General features: G+C 39.5%; 1 protein-coding gene and 1 long non-coding RNA gene across 5 annotated transcripts in view; both read left to right on the plus strand.

The window, feature by feature from the left end:
* Positions 1–7,491, plus strand: part of PKIB (cAMP-dependent protein kinase inhibitor beta) — a 53,186-nt gene extending 45,695 nt beyond the window's left edge. For all 4 annotated transcript variants that reach the window (XM_068184368.1, XM_068184367.1, XM_068184370.1 and 1 more), the window contains exons 2-3: positions 2,740–2,914; positions 6,643–7,491. In XM_068184368.1, the coding sequence (XP_068040469.1) occupies positions 2,767–2,914; positions 6,643–6,728 (234 nt within the window). In that variant the 5' untranslated portion in view covers positions 2,740–2,766 and the 3' untranslated portion in view covers positions 6,729–7,491. The remainder of the gene's footprint in view (positions 1–2,739; positions 2,915–6,642) is intronic.
* Positions 7,492–12,257: 4,766 nt separating this feature from the next.
* LOC137470746 (uncharacterized) lies at positions 12,258–18,247 on the plus strand. The gene is made up of 2 exons (XR_010997233.1): positions 12,258–14,358; positions 16,562–18,247. It is a non-coding gene; the product is annotated as an uncharacterized lncRNA (long non-coding RNA).
* Positions 18,248–18,482: the final 235 nt, after the last annotated feature.

Below are 18,482 nucleotides of genomic sequence, written 5' to 3' on the forward strand. Positions count from 1 at the left end.
ATATTTTGTAATGTCAATTCTAAGCCTTTTGGGGTAGTCCCTCATCTTTCAAATGTACTTAGAGAACATGCTGCACTAGTGCAGTGTAGATAGAAAAAAGAAAGGTAAAAACCCTTAATGGTAAATGTTATGTATATAAAGGATCTCTTTTCAGATAGCTAAATTTGAATTATGGCCACCAAACAGATGGATAATGATCAGCTGATTTTCTGTCTAACAGATGTTCTAGATTTGTCTAGATTTGCATACTTTTTTAATCAAGTGCATAAATCAAAATTCACTTACATGGAGGCACATCAGACTGTGTCCTTCATCATCTTTCTGGGTTGTCTAGTATTATGCAGTGAAGGGAGATTACATGAGAGGAGAAAGAGATGTGCTGGAGAGGAAAGGGAGGGCTTTGAAACAAGTGCAGAAGTGCAAACTGTTCTGCAAACTGTACTGCAGAAGAGAATAGCTTCATATGGCATGAGTTGTAGACAAGGTTTTCTCCATTTAAAAAGTAACCATTTAGGGGCCACAACATCCATGCAAGAGAGAAAAGGAGGGAGGGGAAAAGTCTCAAGGCAAGCTTGAGAAAGTGTGTTTTGATGTTAATGTCATTCTGTAGATCTTACACGAACAGCATTCTACTCACAACAGTACTTTTGGCTCCACCATATTAATAGCTGAAATGAAATGGGCAGGAAATGCAAGCATACTGGTATTTTGGCATTGAGAGTAATTTTAACAATTTTACTAAGCAAAAGAAGACCCCAAACATTTTCTGTTCTGAAGTGTAATTTACAGTCTCCTTACTTGCTGTGGTGAGCATATGAGGAAAAGCATTTAGGACACCTAGAGTTTAATAAATATGAACACCCTCAAAAAGCCATGAGGCTGTGTATATAAACATGGATTCATTCTCCTTCTTTCCATATTTTGTGCCAAGTGCTGATCTCACCTTCTGATAGTACAATGCTAAATCCAACTGAGAATGGCGAGGCATGTTTGACCATTGGACTGGATCATCCTAAAGGTTTCTTCCATCCTTGACTCCATGATTTGTATGTGTTTTCTGGAAAATGTCATTCTTGAATGCCCATGTATAGTTTCAACTTTTTGCCACTGATGGAAAAATTTCATTTGGATTTGACCTGTTTTCCTGCAGTACAGGAACCTTCTTCTAAATTTCCAGGTGAGACCTTTCACTTACTGCCCTTGGTTAAAGCAAGCAATTTATTTGCATCTTTAGGTCACCTTTCAGCTTAGCGGTCCTACTTCTGCCTTTCTTTCTTTCTTGCCAAGAAGGATTAATTTCTTCTATTACAAGGTACTTAGAGATACAAAGAAGATTAAGAATAGTTCTTCTTGGTTTTGGATTGACACAGCTGAAAGGCACTTTGATGGAGAAAAGAAAATGTGTGTGGTAGAAATGGCAGGTCAGCATCAGTAATCAAATTCTGCCTCTTCCTTCCTGCACATCAGAGCAAGTCAGGTTCGGTATCTATTTGTATATTTTTTCTATCCATTAAATGAAAGCAGTAATACTTTCCAAGCTTAGCAGAATTTTTAAAGGAGGACTGTGATTCTCTGCTTCTTATATGAACAATGCTAACATGATTGACACTTGCCATATGTAGTTCTTAGTCTAAATACAGCCAGTTGTCAACCAAAAACTGACAGCCTTCAGTCAGATTGGTCTCCAGTACCATCTGTATCCCTTCCCACACAAAGCACTGACCAGATTTACAGAGACAACATTCCTGCTCCCACATTGCAAACAGAACTTCATTAATATAGAGCAAGTAACTATTGTTTTTAATTGAGTAATGGATACCTAGTTATTATAAATTGCTCTGTTAATTATCACATGAATGTGTAAATTATTGTATTATAGCCTTTTGTGACTGCTAAGGGCAGTTTTCACGCTGTCTCTGTGTGCCACTTGCAGCCAAGTATCCTTCTGCTCTAGGTGTTTACACTTCATCTGTTGATTGTGACCATGCAAACATCTCTGTGCCTGATCGAAAGCCCATTGTAGTCCGAAGTTTTCCCATTCAGTTCAATGGGCTTTGAGACAGGGATCACAGAAGCAGAATATGGTTGGTTCCATTATTTCCAGGATTCAGTTATTTATTAGATAAAAGTCACATGCTCAAGTGAAGGTTAAACCAGACTAACAAGCAGTAGGGGAAAACAAGTGATTTGATATGTGAAGGATAAAGAATTTCTACAAAGGGTTTCAGTTTGTATTTTGAGAGGTCATTTTATATAGTTTGCTCCTTTGTGTAATGTTTGTGTAAGATTTGTTCTAACATGATTCTAAATAAGGATTTGAACAAGATTCATAATAAGAAAAACATGTTTTATTTCACAAAGACTGTATGACAACAGAGCTTAAGTTCTCTTCCAAATGATTGTATGGCAAAACCGCTTAAAAAGAGGGAATAGGTCAAAAAAGGACATACAGATGGCTGACAGAAAATGCTGTTGCTGACCCTATTCACAGGTTTCTTGTTGGTGCAGAGTTGATCATTGTGCTAGTCTGATGTGCAAATGGCACGGTAAGGACATGCAGAGACAGTCTTCTATCTTCTTCAGGGGCAGAAATGAAGCTTAAACACTAAGTATTGAAATGTATGGTTTCTAATAACAAAAGAACCATTGGGCAAGGCCTCTGGCTATTGTACTATTGAGCAGGTGATTAGCATCCATCAGGCTACAGCTGTTTTCTTCTTCTGTTTGTTCCACATACAGATGTTGCTATGAGGAAAAGAGTCAGCAATGACTGATGTGGAGCCTGTGGTCACAGATTTTGCCTCATCAGGACGGTCAGGCCGCCGAAACGCCTTACCAGATATCCTGGGCTCTCCTGCTGGTGCTGGGACTTCAGACCTGCCACACAAACTGGCTGAGCTCTCTGTTTCAGAAGGTAATGGCTGGGCATTCAGAAAAGGACATTTATATGCAGTAGTCATTTGCTTTTTTTTTTTTTTTTTTTTTAAGACTTCCACCACCGTGCAGTTTTGATATCAATACTAATATTCCTTTTATCATTTAGAATTAAATTCAACCTTCCAAAGCAGTTATCACTTGTGCCTCCTGATAAGACAAGTTAATATTAACCCATATCCATCCACAGATCCGGTGTTAGCAGCTTAGGGAAACAACTCAGTGCTGGGAAATGAAATCTAGTTACCTTAAGGGCGAAAAAACGCAGTTGTATGTCCGGGCAACTTGGAAAACACATCACTCCAGCTATAAATTCCAGTGTACTACTGCACTGAGATAACTTTGCATAAGACAGCAGAGCTGTGTTCTTAGTAAAATGACAGCTCTCAGAATATACAGGCATATACATTAAGAGTAGTGTTCATAGTATTTTACGCCTGCTTAGTAGGCTTTCAACTTTGCTATCTGAGACCAGTGCCCTATTTTGCCATGTCCTTTAATTTGATAAGATGCTCTGTTGATCAAGCACAGCTTTAATCAACACCAGTTTTGTGAGTTGTTTTTACTTTCAGAGTGACTTCAGGGGAATTTTCAGATTCAGAAAAATCTGACTTCTAATGTTTAAGAAACAAAAAATATAGACTGGCCCTGAGCATGGTCTGTCCCTACTTTTTAAAATCTGAATCAGAATTCTTTTCAGAAAGCTTTTTTTTCTCATGCCCATCACTGTTGCTGTTGTGGTGCCACCACAACAGATGGTCCCACATTCTGGAGCAGTGATGGTGTGAGTGCAGCAAAGAGGAAGAAGGCAAGCCTGTGCTGAGGTGTGAACGGTCCATGAATCTGAACTGAAGTAGATCATTAAAGGGATTCCTAGTCTCCAGGGTTGCATATTCTTCTTTTACATTGCCCAGAGAAATTACAGGATGCTAGGTGTACAGCCTCATAAAGCACCGTAAAGGCCAGGGGGAAGGATTTATTTGATCTCAAATTGTTATTATTTTGGTGATTTAATTTATAATCATGTGTTTGGGGTTCTGTAATGTAAACCCCACACAGGCCTATCAAAGGACAGCTGAGCATGTAGAAAGAGCATTTACTGGAGGACTGAGAAGGATGGAATGACCATATCCTGACCTGAACCAGGAGAAGCGAGGAAAATAAGAAAATAAAATAAGAATCCAGAATGGATTCTGGAAGAAAGTATTATTTTGTCTTCAGGAGACATTTTTCCCTATGAATGTGAAAATTATGTCCCTACAAAACAAAGAGGAAAGAGTGCAAATCTTTTTATAAGAAAACTTATATTATGTCATAAGGTAAATATCTAGCCCTACAGATGACACAATAGTCCTCCTCTCCTGGTCTCCATCATATTCATTAAGAAGAAGAAATGAAACACCATGCTATGTTAGTTTTAGCAAAATGTACTGATGATTTCTTAGACATACAGGACCAGCATTGCCAGGATTTGAAGAACAGTTAAGAACATGGAATTGTCCTTGGGTTTTGTCATTGACATATAGCTGTGCCAGAGCATGTTGGAAGGCAGCACATTCTGTTATCAGCAGTTTGCAGTAGTGATAATAAGAAGTAAGTACAGGATGCAGTTAGGTCCACTCTGACAGCTTGGGTGCTTTCTGGGGATGGGAATTCCACAAGTATCAGGTGGGAATTTCAGCTTCATTGTGTGGTAAGTTAAAGTTTTCATGAAACAGCAAGCAAACAAAGGAGGATTCATCAAAATGGAGAGACAGTTTTGAAGTTCAAATGCTGTGACAGGGAAACTGAAACATTAGGGGCTCTAACAGGCATCTCATTTGCCTATTTCTGACTTTAACAATAAGTCGTTAAAAAAGGAAAGTCATTTGCAGCTCAGAACAAAGAAATTAGATAAATGAGAGAAGTGGACAAGATTGAACATGTAGCTATATAAAGTATGCCCTATTTTGTTGCTACTCTCAAATTCAGATTCAGTGAAGATTATGGGAAATGGTGAGGTCTCTCTCCATCTTGTTTCAAATTTAGCTAATGCTCATTGGATCATACATTTCCTCTTTCTAAAATGCTGTCAGCTACTGTTATAGTGAAAAGTCAGGAACAGGATGTGCTAATACTTGCTGGTTTAGAAGAGAAAAGAGACTTTGCTCTATTTTTTTATGAAGACACAAGGACGTACCTGTATGATAAAAATGTCCATGTAATCTGCAAGCCACACGAAGTTGATGTTCTTGTGAGATGAACAGGAGATATTCTGACACCAGCTATTCATCTTGGAGCCTAACTCTGAAATGCAGACTATCTATATCGTATCTGATCCTCCTCTGGTGGTGTGCAAGTTTTGGAGTGCTGAGACTTTCCACAGGTGGTCTGGAACCACATTGAATAGTTGATTGGTGTCACTGATGATCCAAAGGTTGAAGAGGAGGCTGCAAGAAGTTTGAGAGCAAGAAGCTATACTGGTCTTCCACATTTGGTAACCTGTGTTAGGGCACCATTCTGCTGATAACACTCAGCAGTTTATCTAGCATCTGTTGCACACCTAAGTGCCACAGAGTATGAGATTAGATTTCCTCTAACAAACTGTTTTCCTTTACTGTCTGACTCCACTGATATTAGATGTCCAGCCTGCAAAGAAACAGCCAATAGAGGAGATTGCTCTGTCTCCCTTTCCACAACAGTGGTGTGCTACATAAGGCTGGAGGGAGTCAAGTAACTCGGTTCTTTATAGAAAGAACTATAGAAGTCCAAAGCCTCTGAATCTCTGAGCAGACTTAAAACATCAAGCAGTTTCTGCCAAGGGCTCTAGCTGATGAATTGTGTACAGCATTATATATTTGCTGTGATATGTAGCAATCAAGATATATAATTCTTTTGGGTGTTTTTGATATTTTATAGGAAGTCAGAAAATGTACCCCTTAGATTATGACTGTGGAGGAAATGGAGTATGAAGTGGAGGACTGTACAGCCAGATGTGCTGAGCAGGCACACATTTAGCTTGTCCCCATAAGCTATGGACTGCCATAGGTTTGGGTATGCTATTACCACTGGTGCTACCACGTGGGGCTTGAAGGCAATGTGAAAATTATTATTATGGTTTGCAAGGAAATCAAGGCAAGAGGAGTTTCTGCTTTTCAGTGAGTAAACTTGATCAAAAGAAATAGCATGGAACAGTACGTATAATGACAGTACATATATATGACAAAGAGACACTGGGAAACTTTTATTTATACCAGTCATGTAAGCATTCTACTCTAATCTGTGGAAAAGTGAACTTCCAACTCAGAGTAACAAAAAATCCCCCATCTTGTGAAGACAGGGTAAATTCACATAGGCATTTCTAGTCAAAGAAGGTCACACGGAACACTGGCATGTCCATAAACCATGCTCAAAGGAATGCAATGTTATAACTTGAAAAAAATACTAACAGTAATACAAAGTTATTTCCAATCTACTTTTTACAGCCAAATGCACGTTGATCAGCCTGTGCAAGAAGTGGGCAAATCAACACCAACAGGCAGCAGCTTTTAGAAGATGCTTCTCAAAGTTCTTTATCTCTTGAGTTAATCTCTCTTTCTAAAGCACCCATGACTGTGGTAGTAAAGAACCAGTCCAAACAGAGATGATCAGTGAACCCAAATACTTGTTTGCATTAAAAAAGCTGCAAGAATGTGTGTGGTATAAATGCTTAATTCTGTCTCTGTTTAGATGCAGGAGCAGAGGGTGAAGAAGTGTCATCATCCAAAGCCTTGCTGGAAAGTCAAGAGGCGGAAGAAAAACGCAATGATTCCTAACACCTAAGGACTTCTGGGTTAATGAATCCCATCAACAGACTTCCCAGTTTCCCTGTGTCACCCCTTCTGAAGTGTGGTAGCAACTTCAGCATCACAGACATGACTTTGCAACACTGTTGTAACTAGATGATTATGTGGATGGCATACAGTTCTTTCCACTGTCATCCTTCAAAAGCAATGTTCTACATATCCAAACAGGAAGAGAACTAAAGAATGTATCTCTTGTTTTCAGTTTTCTCTCTTGGTTATAATATTCATCCTAACTAATCTTTGGCAGTTCCAATTAATATACCTACCCGGAACTAATCATTGTTTCAAAATAAAAATCCCGTTTCTTGATTTCCCAAACCAGCTTGTTTCTCTCTGACACAGAGATGTGTTCACTCCCCGCAATGTGGTATTAAGTATATATTAGATTACAGACATTATCTGTAATTTATCTCCTGAGATTTTTGTTCTCATTAGACATATGTAGATGGGTGTGAGAAAAAAAAATACATAAAATAAAATTTTCTCCTATTCCTGTCGCCAGAAGGTTTTATAAACTACTTAAACATCAGTGTTTATACTCAGACTCTCCTTACCTCTATTTGATTATGGCAGATCATCTCAGTTCTCCCACTCTTAGCAGTCTCTCCACTTCAGCCATTCATTTTCAAGCTGAATATTGTAGCTATTCATGTGTATCTAAAGTAAAGTAGGTATGTTTGTATATGATGAAAATTATTTAATCTCACTGTGGAAATTAAATATCTATAATCTTTTCTGTGTTTGGTTGATTTCTTAATGTTTCTCCTGTTGGACAAAATTTAAAGCCCAGTAATACATATTTCTTTTATTTCATCTGGGTTTTGCTTTGTTGTTTGCTGACAGTGAAGATGTTTCAATCACTGTGATTTTTGCAAAGATTTTAGGCAAAGTTGTTTCTCTACTGAAAGGACTTGTTTTATTTTGGAGATCATGCTCCTGAAAATACTTGGCATTCACTCCATTGTTGTAGGAGACTTAAGATTCAGGTACAGACCTGAACCTTCACAATTCCTTGAGACGCAGCCACTTATGTACATCATGAAAATGGCGGAAGCATCTCTGATGGGTACATCCCACATGTGACTGGTATTCCATCTGTGAAATATTAGTGGAATCTAAACCTGGCAGAGAGCTTGTAAGAGCTCAAGAGAGCTTGTAAGGCACAACTTTCATTCCTACTATGCATTTACTCATACCCTGGCTTTTGGGGACCATTCAATAAAGGATCCAGTTTAATTCAACTGAACTGACAATTAGTTCCCTCCTCTTAAATCTGTTTTCATTTAACAACTGCAACATCTCAATTTTTTTTTTTTTTCAGATTTGGAAAGGTAAAATAACCTACTCCACTGAATCAAAAGAGGTGGCTTAAGTCTGAGAGAGTGAACTAGCTGACACTAGAGGACCAGAGCTGAAAACCACAGTGGAGAGGGACTAGGAGATAACTGAATTTGTGTTACACACTCTTGTTCTGGGTTGTAGTCCCATTCTCCTATACTAGCCTCCCTTATAGCATCACATTACCAAAAATGGTAAATTAGAAGAAGCTTTGGTGATCCCATCAAAATCAAGTATATGAGTATTACTGAAACATAAGTCCTTATATGCTTTGCTCTTCTGGGTCATGGCCTATATCAAATTCTGCACTTCTTTCACAGTTGCAGCACTGGATATGTTTCATTTCTTCTCTGATACAATGCAGACACTGAAATTTGGGTTACAAGAATAGATACTTTAGGTACTTTGTTAGTCTAAGCTAGTTTGAATTTTTTCCTATTAAAACACCAATTACAAACCAGCTGAATTTAGCAAATTATTCATGTTCTAAATTCTATGTAAAAAACCCCCAATCTATAACTATATACATAAAAGGCATTAACTGCTCATAAATGTATAGTTTACAACTAGTCAAGAATGCTCAACACCCTGGGGAATTTATTGTAAGCACTCAGGTGTTTACTTTGTACTTCAGCTATATGAACCTGTCATTGAAAATACGTTGTGTATAAAGAAGAATTTTTACAGCAAGTTTGAAAAAATGCAGTAGTAAAAACTAAAATTTAAAATGCAATTTAATTAAAAGCAGGATGAACATTTTTAAAATATCTGTAATATGTTATATTTGTATTATTTAACTGCAGATTAATCAAGTTACAAACACAGAAATGCTTCTTTGCCATGTGCATGTATGGTTTGTGTCTAAATAAATATTAATCTAGATTGCATGACAGATCTCTTTTCTAGTTAGTTGTAGCAGTAAGACTATTAAGTTATGCCTGGATTTTACCAAATTTCTCCAGTTATGAGCCAAATGCATGTTTCTGACCAGTATAAACGGATTCACAAACTGACTGATGTGGGCGACATTGTACCCACATCTTTGGTCTTTGGAGCAGAGTTTATTAGTTGTGCATGATTCTTGACTCATGTAGAAGGGAACTCACCCCTTTAGGCTGTCTGGAGGGCTTTGTGTCATGCTGTCTTGTACTCTGGGGCTTCGGCAGAGTTTCTGTCTTAAGCACAGCTGAAGTTGGGGAAGCTTTAGTTCATTTTCTTGTTGGTGTGCTGAAGACAGATAATAGTCCTACAAACTTTGGCTTGTCTGTAAAGAGCAAATGAAGTCCTTCTGAATGTCACTGAGCCAGTTTATCCAGTTTCAACCATCATGCGGGCTGTATCACCCTCCCTTAGTTCAACTAATGGGTAATTGAGAACAGCACATTCTTTTGGTTCACATGGCCACAACGTTATGGCCCTGAATCAACTGGGTATTTTAAAACATGCTTAACTTTAAATGCAGACAGTTTTCACAGCAGTCAATAGAACTACTTAGGTGCCTAAAATTAGGTACATAATTTATTACCTTGATAAATGACAGCAGCAAACTTCTATTAAGGCTAATCTGGTATTAAAATGCATTAATCCAAATTTCCATTCCAGCAAGTTTGGTACAGGTAATAGCATCTTTTTCATCATCTTACAGCACTATCCTACGCTTTCATAAAGCAAAGAATTTCATTTTAGTAGCAAGCAAAAAAGGTAACTTTGTTGTCTCCATATTTTAGAACATAATGAAGCAATTATCTATTCTTATCCATTCAGCATGCTAAAAAAAAAAAAAAAAAAAGCAGGAAGTACCCTTGTAATTTCATTGTGCATATAAAAAGCAATTTAGGTATTTTGAATATATAGAAAAATTGCCTTGATGTTTTTTCCAGATGCCATTAAGAAATTATAACTGCACTTGTTTACTTAAAAATTACAAGAGAGCAATGGCTATAAGAGGCTTGAACTGCACTTTACCACTACTACCATTTTACTTGCCACCATTAGTAGGCTAAATATCCTTTATGTATCATGCACATAAAGAGGAATACCTCAAGATTTAGCAAATTAATATGAGTTCATATTCCTCTTTGCTGTCTGCTAGTGCTCTGTATGTGATAAAGTCCATGAAACAGAATTGAACAACGACTTCTCCACGAATTTCTCCATGTGTGTTCAGTGAGCATAAGCCCCAGCTGGTGATGAGTGTGGGTTCCCCCAGGTCCAGACAGCACAGACCAGTGGGGCTGAGCCCACCGGGGTCCCAGGGCACTTGCTCTGAAGTAGAAATAGCTTAAATTGTCCTGCCATCTAGTGGGATCCTAAGCCTGCCAGGTAGCTGTGCAAGGCAGTGGGAAGAGACAAGTTTAAGAGACCTCAAACCCGGCTGTAAACTGGGCTGGTGAGAGGCAGAATGTCTGTAGCTCATCCAACACATTACTTCAGGAGTTTTGCTAGGGGCCCAGAACCTTGGTGCCTCTGTATACAGAAATCCGTGTGATTGCAAGCAGGAGGAATCTTGTGTTTCAACCCATAAACTTACTCTAAAATAGGTGTCCAAGTCTGGCTTGCAGCCTACCTTGCTTTAGGTGCCCACTCTGCGATTTGGGCTTGGGTGCAAATCCCCCCACAGATGACTGGTTTGACCATTTTTAGGGATAATTGTGTTTCATCTTCTTAACTTTCACTAGTAATTAGCAATGATTACTGAGAGCTCTTCCTTTACTGTCTTGGTTTATTTCCCTCTTCAGTCCAGTGGGGACCATCCCAATGGATGTAAGCAAGAGGAAGCCTGAAGGCCACCACTTCATCTTGGCATGTGCCACACCCCGATGCCAGATCTCTGGATTTTAGTGCAAGACTTACATTTGATGAATAGTGTTGTGGGTTTTTTTGGTTGTTGTTTGTGTGGTGTTTGTTTGTTTGTTTGTTTGTTTGCTGGAGGGGCAGGGGTTGCCTGTGTGCTGTGCGCTTTTCTGTGTTAAACATATTTATAACAATTGCTGCAATGTAAGGGCCCTGATGTGAGGATTTGGACAATCCCGACCAGTTCTTTATTCCTGGGGCTCTGCTGTGCAAGGATTGGTGCTGTTAGTCAATTGCTTATCATACAATGTATGGAAAAACTAATCAATCTGTGAGAGACTGGCTTGACCCTACGGTGTAGGGCTTTCTGTGCTTTTATTTCCAGACTCCTCGGGCGTGTTTGTCAATGATACATCAGCAGTGTAACTATAAAAAGGAGCATGTGAACTGCTGCTAATACCCAGCAGTATTCCAAAGCCAGTTTTCCAGTAACGCACCCAGTTTCCTAAGGGTGCAGAGGCGCTCCCGAGCAATGGGCTCTGCAGCCGTCAGGCGGCACCTCCCGCCCGACGGGCACAAGATGGCGCCCGAGCCCGCGCCAGCCACACAGCTGGGCCCTCGCCTTCCTCACAGCCTCGGCCCTGTCCGTACCCCGGCTCCCCGGGCGCGGCGCAGTTCGGGTCTCCTTCAGCACCTGATTCTCCTGATCGCTGCCGTGAGGAAGAGCGGCGGCTGTGGCAGCGCCGCGGGACGGAGGACATGGCTCCCCACAGGCGCCGGGCGCTGGCGGCAGAGGGCGCCCTTGCCCTGGCGCGGTGCTCGCTCCAGCGGCTGCTCGTTCCCACACGGGCCCTGGGCGCCGCAACTCCCGCGTCTTCCCAAGCAGGAGGAAGGGGTCTCAACAATCCAATCCTCCCCTTCCTTCCCTCTTCATTTGTCGTCTTACTCCGTTGAAAGCTTACATCCATTTACATCCATCTACTCCTTTCCTGTCTTCAGTGCTCAGTCCTTGCTTCACTCACACCTCAAGCCCAACATCCACTGTTAATGCTTTCAACACTCAATACAAGAAACAAATCTCTTTAATTACCTCCATATTTGCTAAAATAAGATGGTAGAAAGACAACTCGTTGTTCCTCTCATCAAGTACTGGATAAATTTTACTTTTTCAGACAGCCTCATGAGAGACCCTTGGGCCAGTCCCAGAACAGCCCTTGTCTCTAACACGGAGACAGGGAAAGCTTCTGTGGAAAACAAATAACATGTCATTATGCAAGTAGAGGTGCTGTGGCAATCTAAAAAAGTGCTGAAATAAGTTTCTTCTGGGCATCTTCTTTCAGACAACCTTTGATCTTTGCATCATTTTTCTTTTTTTAACATTGGCTGTTGTTACTCAAAACTTCTAGGTAGATTTATAAAGGATGAAATTAAATGCTGGAATGTAAGAAGGAGTATATTTAAGGGAGGGAAGACAAAGGGCAATGAGGTGGATTTAAAGACATGACAGTTGCACCATGTTTCTTCTCTATAGCCCCTCTTTTATCAGAACATCTGAGCCAGTCATAGTGGGAGGAAGTCAGCTGAGTCCTGCACCCTCCACTGGCTCTGGACTCTGGATGTTTTGAGCTCTGGGTGCAAGGCTGATCAGTCACTCAAGAAAGTTTCAAAGGTCTGGAGGAAGATGCTATTAGAGACCTTGTTTAAATATTACAAGATTAGTTAATAATTTTGACCATAGAGGGTCTGGTTTATGTTTACTGTTGCCACACTGAGGGAGAAACCTTTCATAACCTGTACACATAAATCTAGGAAATTAAAGGAATAGTGGCAGTATCTATACCTCCTCACAGGCACTTAGTGCAGTACAGTCCACAAAGTGAGTCCCATGATTATCCAGGCAGGGACTACATGCCTGCTCTCATTTCTGTGTATATCTGTACTTTTTCCCATAATAGACTCTGAATTTGGCAAAGTACAAACCCACACTTAGTAAGTGGGATGTGTTTTTAAGTTTCCTGGTATAGACTTGTCTATTGTGACCAACTCATGTGATTTCTTGCATAATCCAGGATATAGAACTTCTCTGAATTACTTCCTGCATCATGTCCAATAGCTGTGGTTGTTAGCATAGTTTACAATTTACAGAGTTGAAAAGTCTTGTAAGGTAGTTTGAAAGCTGGCCAAAGGCTTAAGTCTCCTCACAGCTAATATGTATTTCATTTTTAATACAAACTTCTGTAGGTTTAACTTTCAGTGACTGGAGTTTTGTATACCAGACTGAAGAGATCACTGTTTCTCCGTAATTGTCTCCAAACATCCACTATGACCAAAATTTTCCCCAAGCTTGTCTTGGTACTTATTTAAAACTAGTTATGAGCTATCTTAACCCTGCAAGGCTTCAAGTTGCTCTAAAATTTTGTGCTTCAGGAAGTTTATGTATTTAGACTCATGAAAACTCAGAAATGAGTCAGTGCTTGGTCACAAACCAATATGTAAAGCAGGGATATGGTTGCACTCTTGAATGAATCAAGTTAGGTATGTAATTCCAGCTAGGTAACCCAGCATGAGGTTTCATTTCAAATGCCTGATCTGTGTCAGGCATTTGTTCATCCATGACAGACCCATAAATTGATAACCTAATTAAATTATTTATCAAGACTGTGGAATTGATATATTTCTCCGGATGCACTAACACTGCTCTTTAGACCTTCTCAGGAAACAGCTTGCTGAGTGAGAGATTTCGATTTAGAGGACACAAACACAGAGGAGTGTGGCTCCAGCTGCATCTGGGAGATCATATCTGGCTCTAAAAGGCTGTGCCTGTGTTTTGTCAGTCCCTAGCTCAGTGGAACAGAGGAGGATTTTAGGAATATCCAAATTCAGGTAATTAATGAGCTGAGTTTTAACTTCGCATCTGTTTTACAAATTCAATAGTTGTTTTCTTAAATTCATGAATTCTTGAAACTCAGTCAAATAAACATGATTTTACATCTTGCCTAAATCTCAGCTGGTACTGAGCGTGATTTCAGTATATTGTAGAAAATTGAATGCTTCGGATGGACAAACTGAAAAGGTACATTAAGCCGTTTCAAAAATTTCTTAAATTCAGCCCTGCAGATTGCAGAAATTTCTTGTTTTGCTGAAAGGATTTACCTTGGGATTAGCCTGATTTAGCTTGAGATTTGTTATACTGAACTCCAAATAGTCATGCTTATTTATGTATTTGACAGCCTCCATTACGTATTCTAAGACTACAGAAGGAGAACGTGATATTTATGATGTATGACAACTTAAACTTGTACATTTAACACTGTAAAATTCATGTTGATGATGATAAAAATCATTCCCTCCTTTGCTATAATACAGAGTCCTTGGACCTTAATACAGAGGGTCTTTCTGCTCCACTAATATTCTCACTAGTCTGCCCTGAACACCAAGTTTAAACGTCTCTCAGAATCAGCTGCAACAGGTCAAATGCAAGTCATCTACTGTCCTTAAACCCATGTGCTATTTTTCCATTTCTTCTAATAAAAATTATTTTAATTTAGTATGTTCATAGTATTCACATGCCTTCTAAATTTCTCTGAGTTATTATTACCCCTGAAATAGTCAGGTTGCTTATTTATACAACTTTGTTTTTGCTTCCTTACATATAGCCATGCTGAAATTGTAAGTCTGGAAAGCTGATTTCTTGTATTGATTTTTTACAGTAACTAGACAGCTATTGTAAGTGGCACACAGTATCAGGTGTTTCTGTTATAGTTTAAAGGTTTTTAAATAGTTTTTCTATTCTTAAATGTAAAAGAAAGCAAATATAAATATTAAAATAACAACGGCCTAGTGGCACAAAATTAAAGTAACTTCATCTTCAATAAATTGAACTGGGAGCCAGAAGGGTGGCTAGCTTTAATGTAGGCTAATTCTTTGAGAAGAATGTCTGACTTGAGTCATCTAAATGTAAGTGACATTTAGATAAGAGATAACCACCTCCCAAATGCCTTTCAGAAACAGAGAACACCCTGGAGATATTTCATAGCATGTGCTTACTTTAAATCATTGTCAACCAGCTGTCCTCCTAGCTTAAACCAATCCAAATATATGTCTAATAGTTCATAATGAGCTATTAGTGGGTATTTACTTTCCAGGACTCTCCTAAACTCATATCCCACCAATTTGTAACAGGAGAGAGAGTCTACAAGAATGAAATGCGTGATCACAGACCACTTTGTTTTCATCAATTAGCAACCAACATCAGAATTAGACCTTAACATGACTTGTGTCTAATGTTAGCCTGTCCTGGCATTATTTTGCTTGAGCTTTACAGTGGCAGGAAACCTGCTGAACATGTTCCTAAGTTTTGCTCAAGATATGTAATGCTTTTAGAAAGGATATGGTATAAGTATGTCTTTCCTGCTCCTGCCTGCATTACCTTGCACCTTGCCTATCATCTGGTCCAATACTCCAGCAAAGCCCTTCCCATGGCATTTATACAGCACAAAACTGGATTCATACATTTGTACCTGGGGCCATTCTGTGACCACTTGCTTGTGCAGCTGCGTAATTGGGTGTCTTCTCCATGAGGCATTTATCTCTTTTTGAACCTGGGATTTCTAATGAGTGGTCCGTTGATAGAGGAAATAAACCTAGGTATTTTCTGTGACTCACCAACAGCACTGAGATGGTTCCTTTTTATTAGGGGGATCAGCAAATCTCTCAGACAGCTAGAGGACATATATGATAATTTTAGTTAAGAGCATTCTACTGCCCTGTTTGACATTAGGTTTTTCTGCCGCACCAAAACCAAAATCACACTCAGCCCTGAAGTATCATCCTGTCTGACACAATAGCTACTAAACTTTGTTCATTCCTTTATTACACGGAGATCAAAGCTGCACAGAGATTCACAGCAGGATTTCAAACAAGCTTAAAATTTGCTGGGAATACCCTAGCATGCTGTCCATAAATAGAGAAAACTTTTTTTAGCTGCACATTATTTTTTGTTTCCTTAATTCAAAAGTAGCTCCCTATATGTTTCATAATACTAAGAGTTTAAAGAAATGCCTAAGTGAGCTAGGATCCTGAATCCTGTTGACTTTCAATGGAATTCAATTCCTAAAAGGCTTCTGAATACCTACATCTGCTTTTGTACCAGGGTACTTAGGCACTGGTATCACTGCTGCCCTTTGTTGCACATATGGGTACAAGATGTTCTTCAGTTCTTGGACCTTCATTGCCAGAAATGTTTGAATAATGCAAATCATCACTGCACTATCTGAAGGTCTTATAACATAGTATCCCCTTAACATAGTATTCCTGGCCATTGTACTACAAAGATGGTGAAAAGACAGAGATTAACTGAACTTGTGTTGCAAGAGAGCCCTGCCTGCGTTATATCCAGAGAGGGACAGAGAACAAGGAGAGATAAACCTGGCTTCAAATATTAGCTGCACCAATTTCCCTAGACACTAAGCCTTTAGTGACTGGCTGTTGTGGTTAGATGCTTAGCAGTTCCTGACATAGATTATGAGGAATCCACACATGGCAGAACCTCATGGTCAGACTTTTCTACTACAGCAGCCTGGTGACCATCCTGTGGTGCTCCCTTCCTCCCCATACCCCTCACACCCCCTTTTTTTTTTTTTTTCCCAGAAGAAGTAACTTTTTTTCTTTAGAGTACAGAATGAAGGCTAAATGAGGATGACAGCCTCATTCTCTGAATGTCTGAGAGCATGTGAAGCAGGGATATAACGGGGAGAAAAGTAGCCAAAAGCAGGTTGTCTGTCCTGTATTTGAAGGCTGAAGGTTAGAGCAGTCTCACCAGATGGCCTTTGGAAGTAAGGATTACTCATTACACAGGGTATCTTGCTGCAGAATTTTCATCTTTTAAGCAGACCTTGTACAGGGAATGCAAATGTGCCTATTTACACTGCTCAGGTGGTGTAAAGGGTTTAGTGCAAAGGAGAATGAGTCTCTGGCTGTTCAGAATCTCCAGAGATGCTATTTGTGACAGGAGTACACAGTCTGCTAAAACCATCCAAGTGCTGACAGCACAAAAGAAATTCCAAGCTTGTATCTTGTGCAGCAACCTAAAATACACAACCTGAAACACCAGGTCAGTGTATTTCATACCATGATCTCTGTTTCAGCCATAGCAAAGCATTTCTGTCGCTCAAGATGACTTGTTCTAGTTTTTGATTTTAGCATAACTCTTGCATTAGGCTCCACAATCAAACACAGGGCATAAGATGCTATGGAAAACATTTTGAACTGTGGCTTGTCACACCACAAAGGAGTCAATAACGTAACATTTCCTACTGTTGATTTACACTGGTCCCAAATCATCACTAACAGAGACAAGTGGGATCTCACCATCATAAAACACATGTGAGGACTTTGGCAACCTATCCACTTAAGAAGGAATGTGAACATTTTAACAGACCCTGTTGTATGTTTGAAGCATGGTGCAAAGTGTTAAAGAATGTATTTTGCTTATGAAATTTTTATGTGCTTCCTTCCCCTTAAGGGCAGGTCATCACACTAAGTACTTGTCTTATTTAAATACATTGAGAAATCCTAACAGAACAGAGCTGTCCCATCAGTGTAGGTATGACTGCTTAAATGATGAAGGATCCTGAAGAGGCTGCCTCCCAAGGGCCAGGTTGCAGCACTGTCTGGGAGAAGGTGCAAGGCAGAGGTGTCCTTGAGGAGTCTAGCTACCAGGGGTGGTACTGAATAATTTTTAGGAGTTTTATATCACAAAGTTCATGAGGCTGGTTGTATACAAGCCCTAGTAAGCAAAGATAGCACAAGCTCTTCCAGGCTCTGGGCACACATTTGCACCAGAATAATAAACAGGGGCTCCAGGACTACTGCATCAAAATCTGTATGAGCAGATAACTTTTTCTTGTCAGTACTGGGAGAGGAGACACTGCCAGTGCATGAGGATATTGCTAAAATAATTTAGAATTTAATATCACAGAGTCATAGAATGATTTGGGTTGGAAGGGATCATCCAGTTCCAAGCCCCCTGCCATGGTCAGGGACCATTCCACTCGTCCAGGCTGCTCAATGCCCCATCCAACCTGGCATGCTTAAATTAAAATCCCACCAGAAATATAATTTGCCCTACACCCAAAGAATATGCCATACTACAAGAGCCTGAAAGAAATGCAAGTGATGGTTAAAAAATATTAGAAAAGTATTCCTAGTTATTTCTATTTTGTATGGCTGAACAAGGTGGAAAATTGTTGAGCTTTTGTTCCTAAATCACGTAAATTCTCAGTCCCTGAGTTTTGTTGCAAGAGCTGAAGTACTCTATTCGCTATTCTGGAATCCATCCAAGCCATAGGTCAGGAAAAGCTGACACCGTGGGATGTCTCACAGAGACAAGCTGCTTCTTTCTGAAAAGCACTCAAGACAAGATGACCACCTAATGCCTTCAACAAATTTCAAAGAACAGCTAGAAGGAAGACATTCCCTCTCTTGCAGAAAGTAAAAAAAAAAAAAAAAAAAAAAAAAAAAAAAAAAAAAAAAAAAGAGTTTTAAGCTCTTTTCCTTTTTCTTCATTCTTAATCTCCAGATTATGACAGTTGT

This window comes from Anomalospiza imberbis, chromosome 3 (assembly GCF_031753505.1).
Source record: "Anomalospiza imberbis isolate Cuckoo-Finch-1a 21T00152 chromosome 3, ASM3175350v1, whole genome shotgun sequence".
In the NCBI taxonomy this organism is placed as follows: Eukaryota; Metazoa; Chordata; class Aves; order Passeriformes; family Viduidae; genus Anomalospiza; species Anomalospiza imberbis.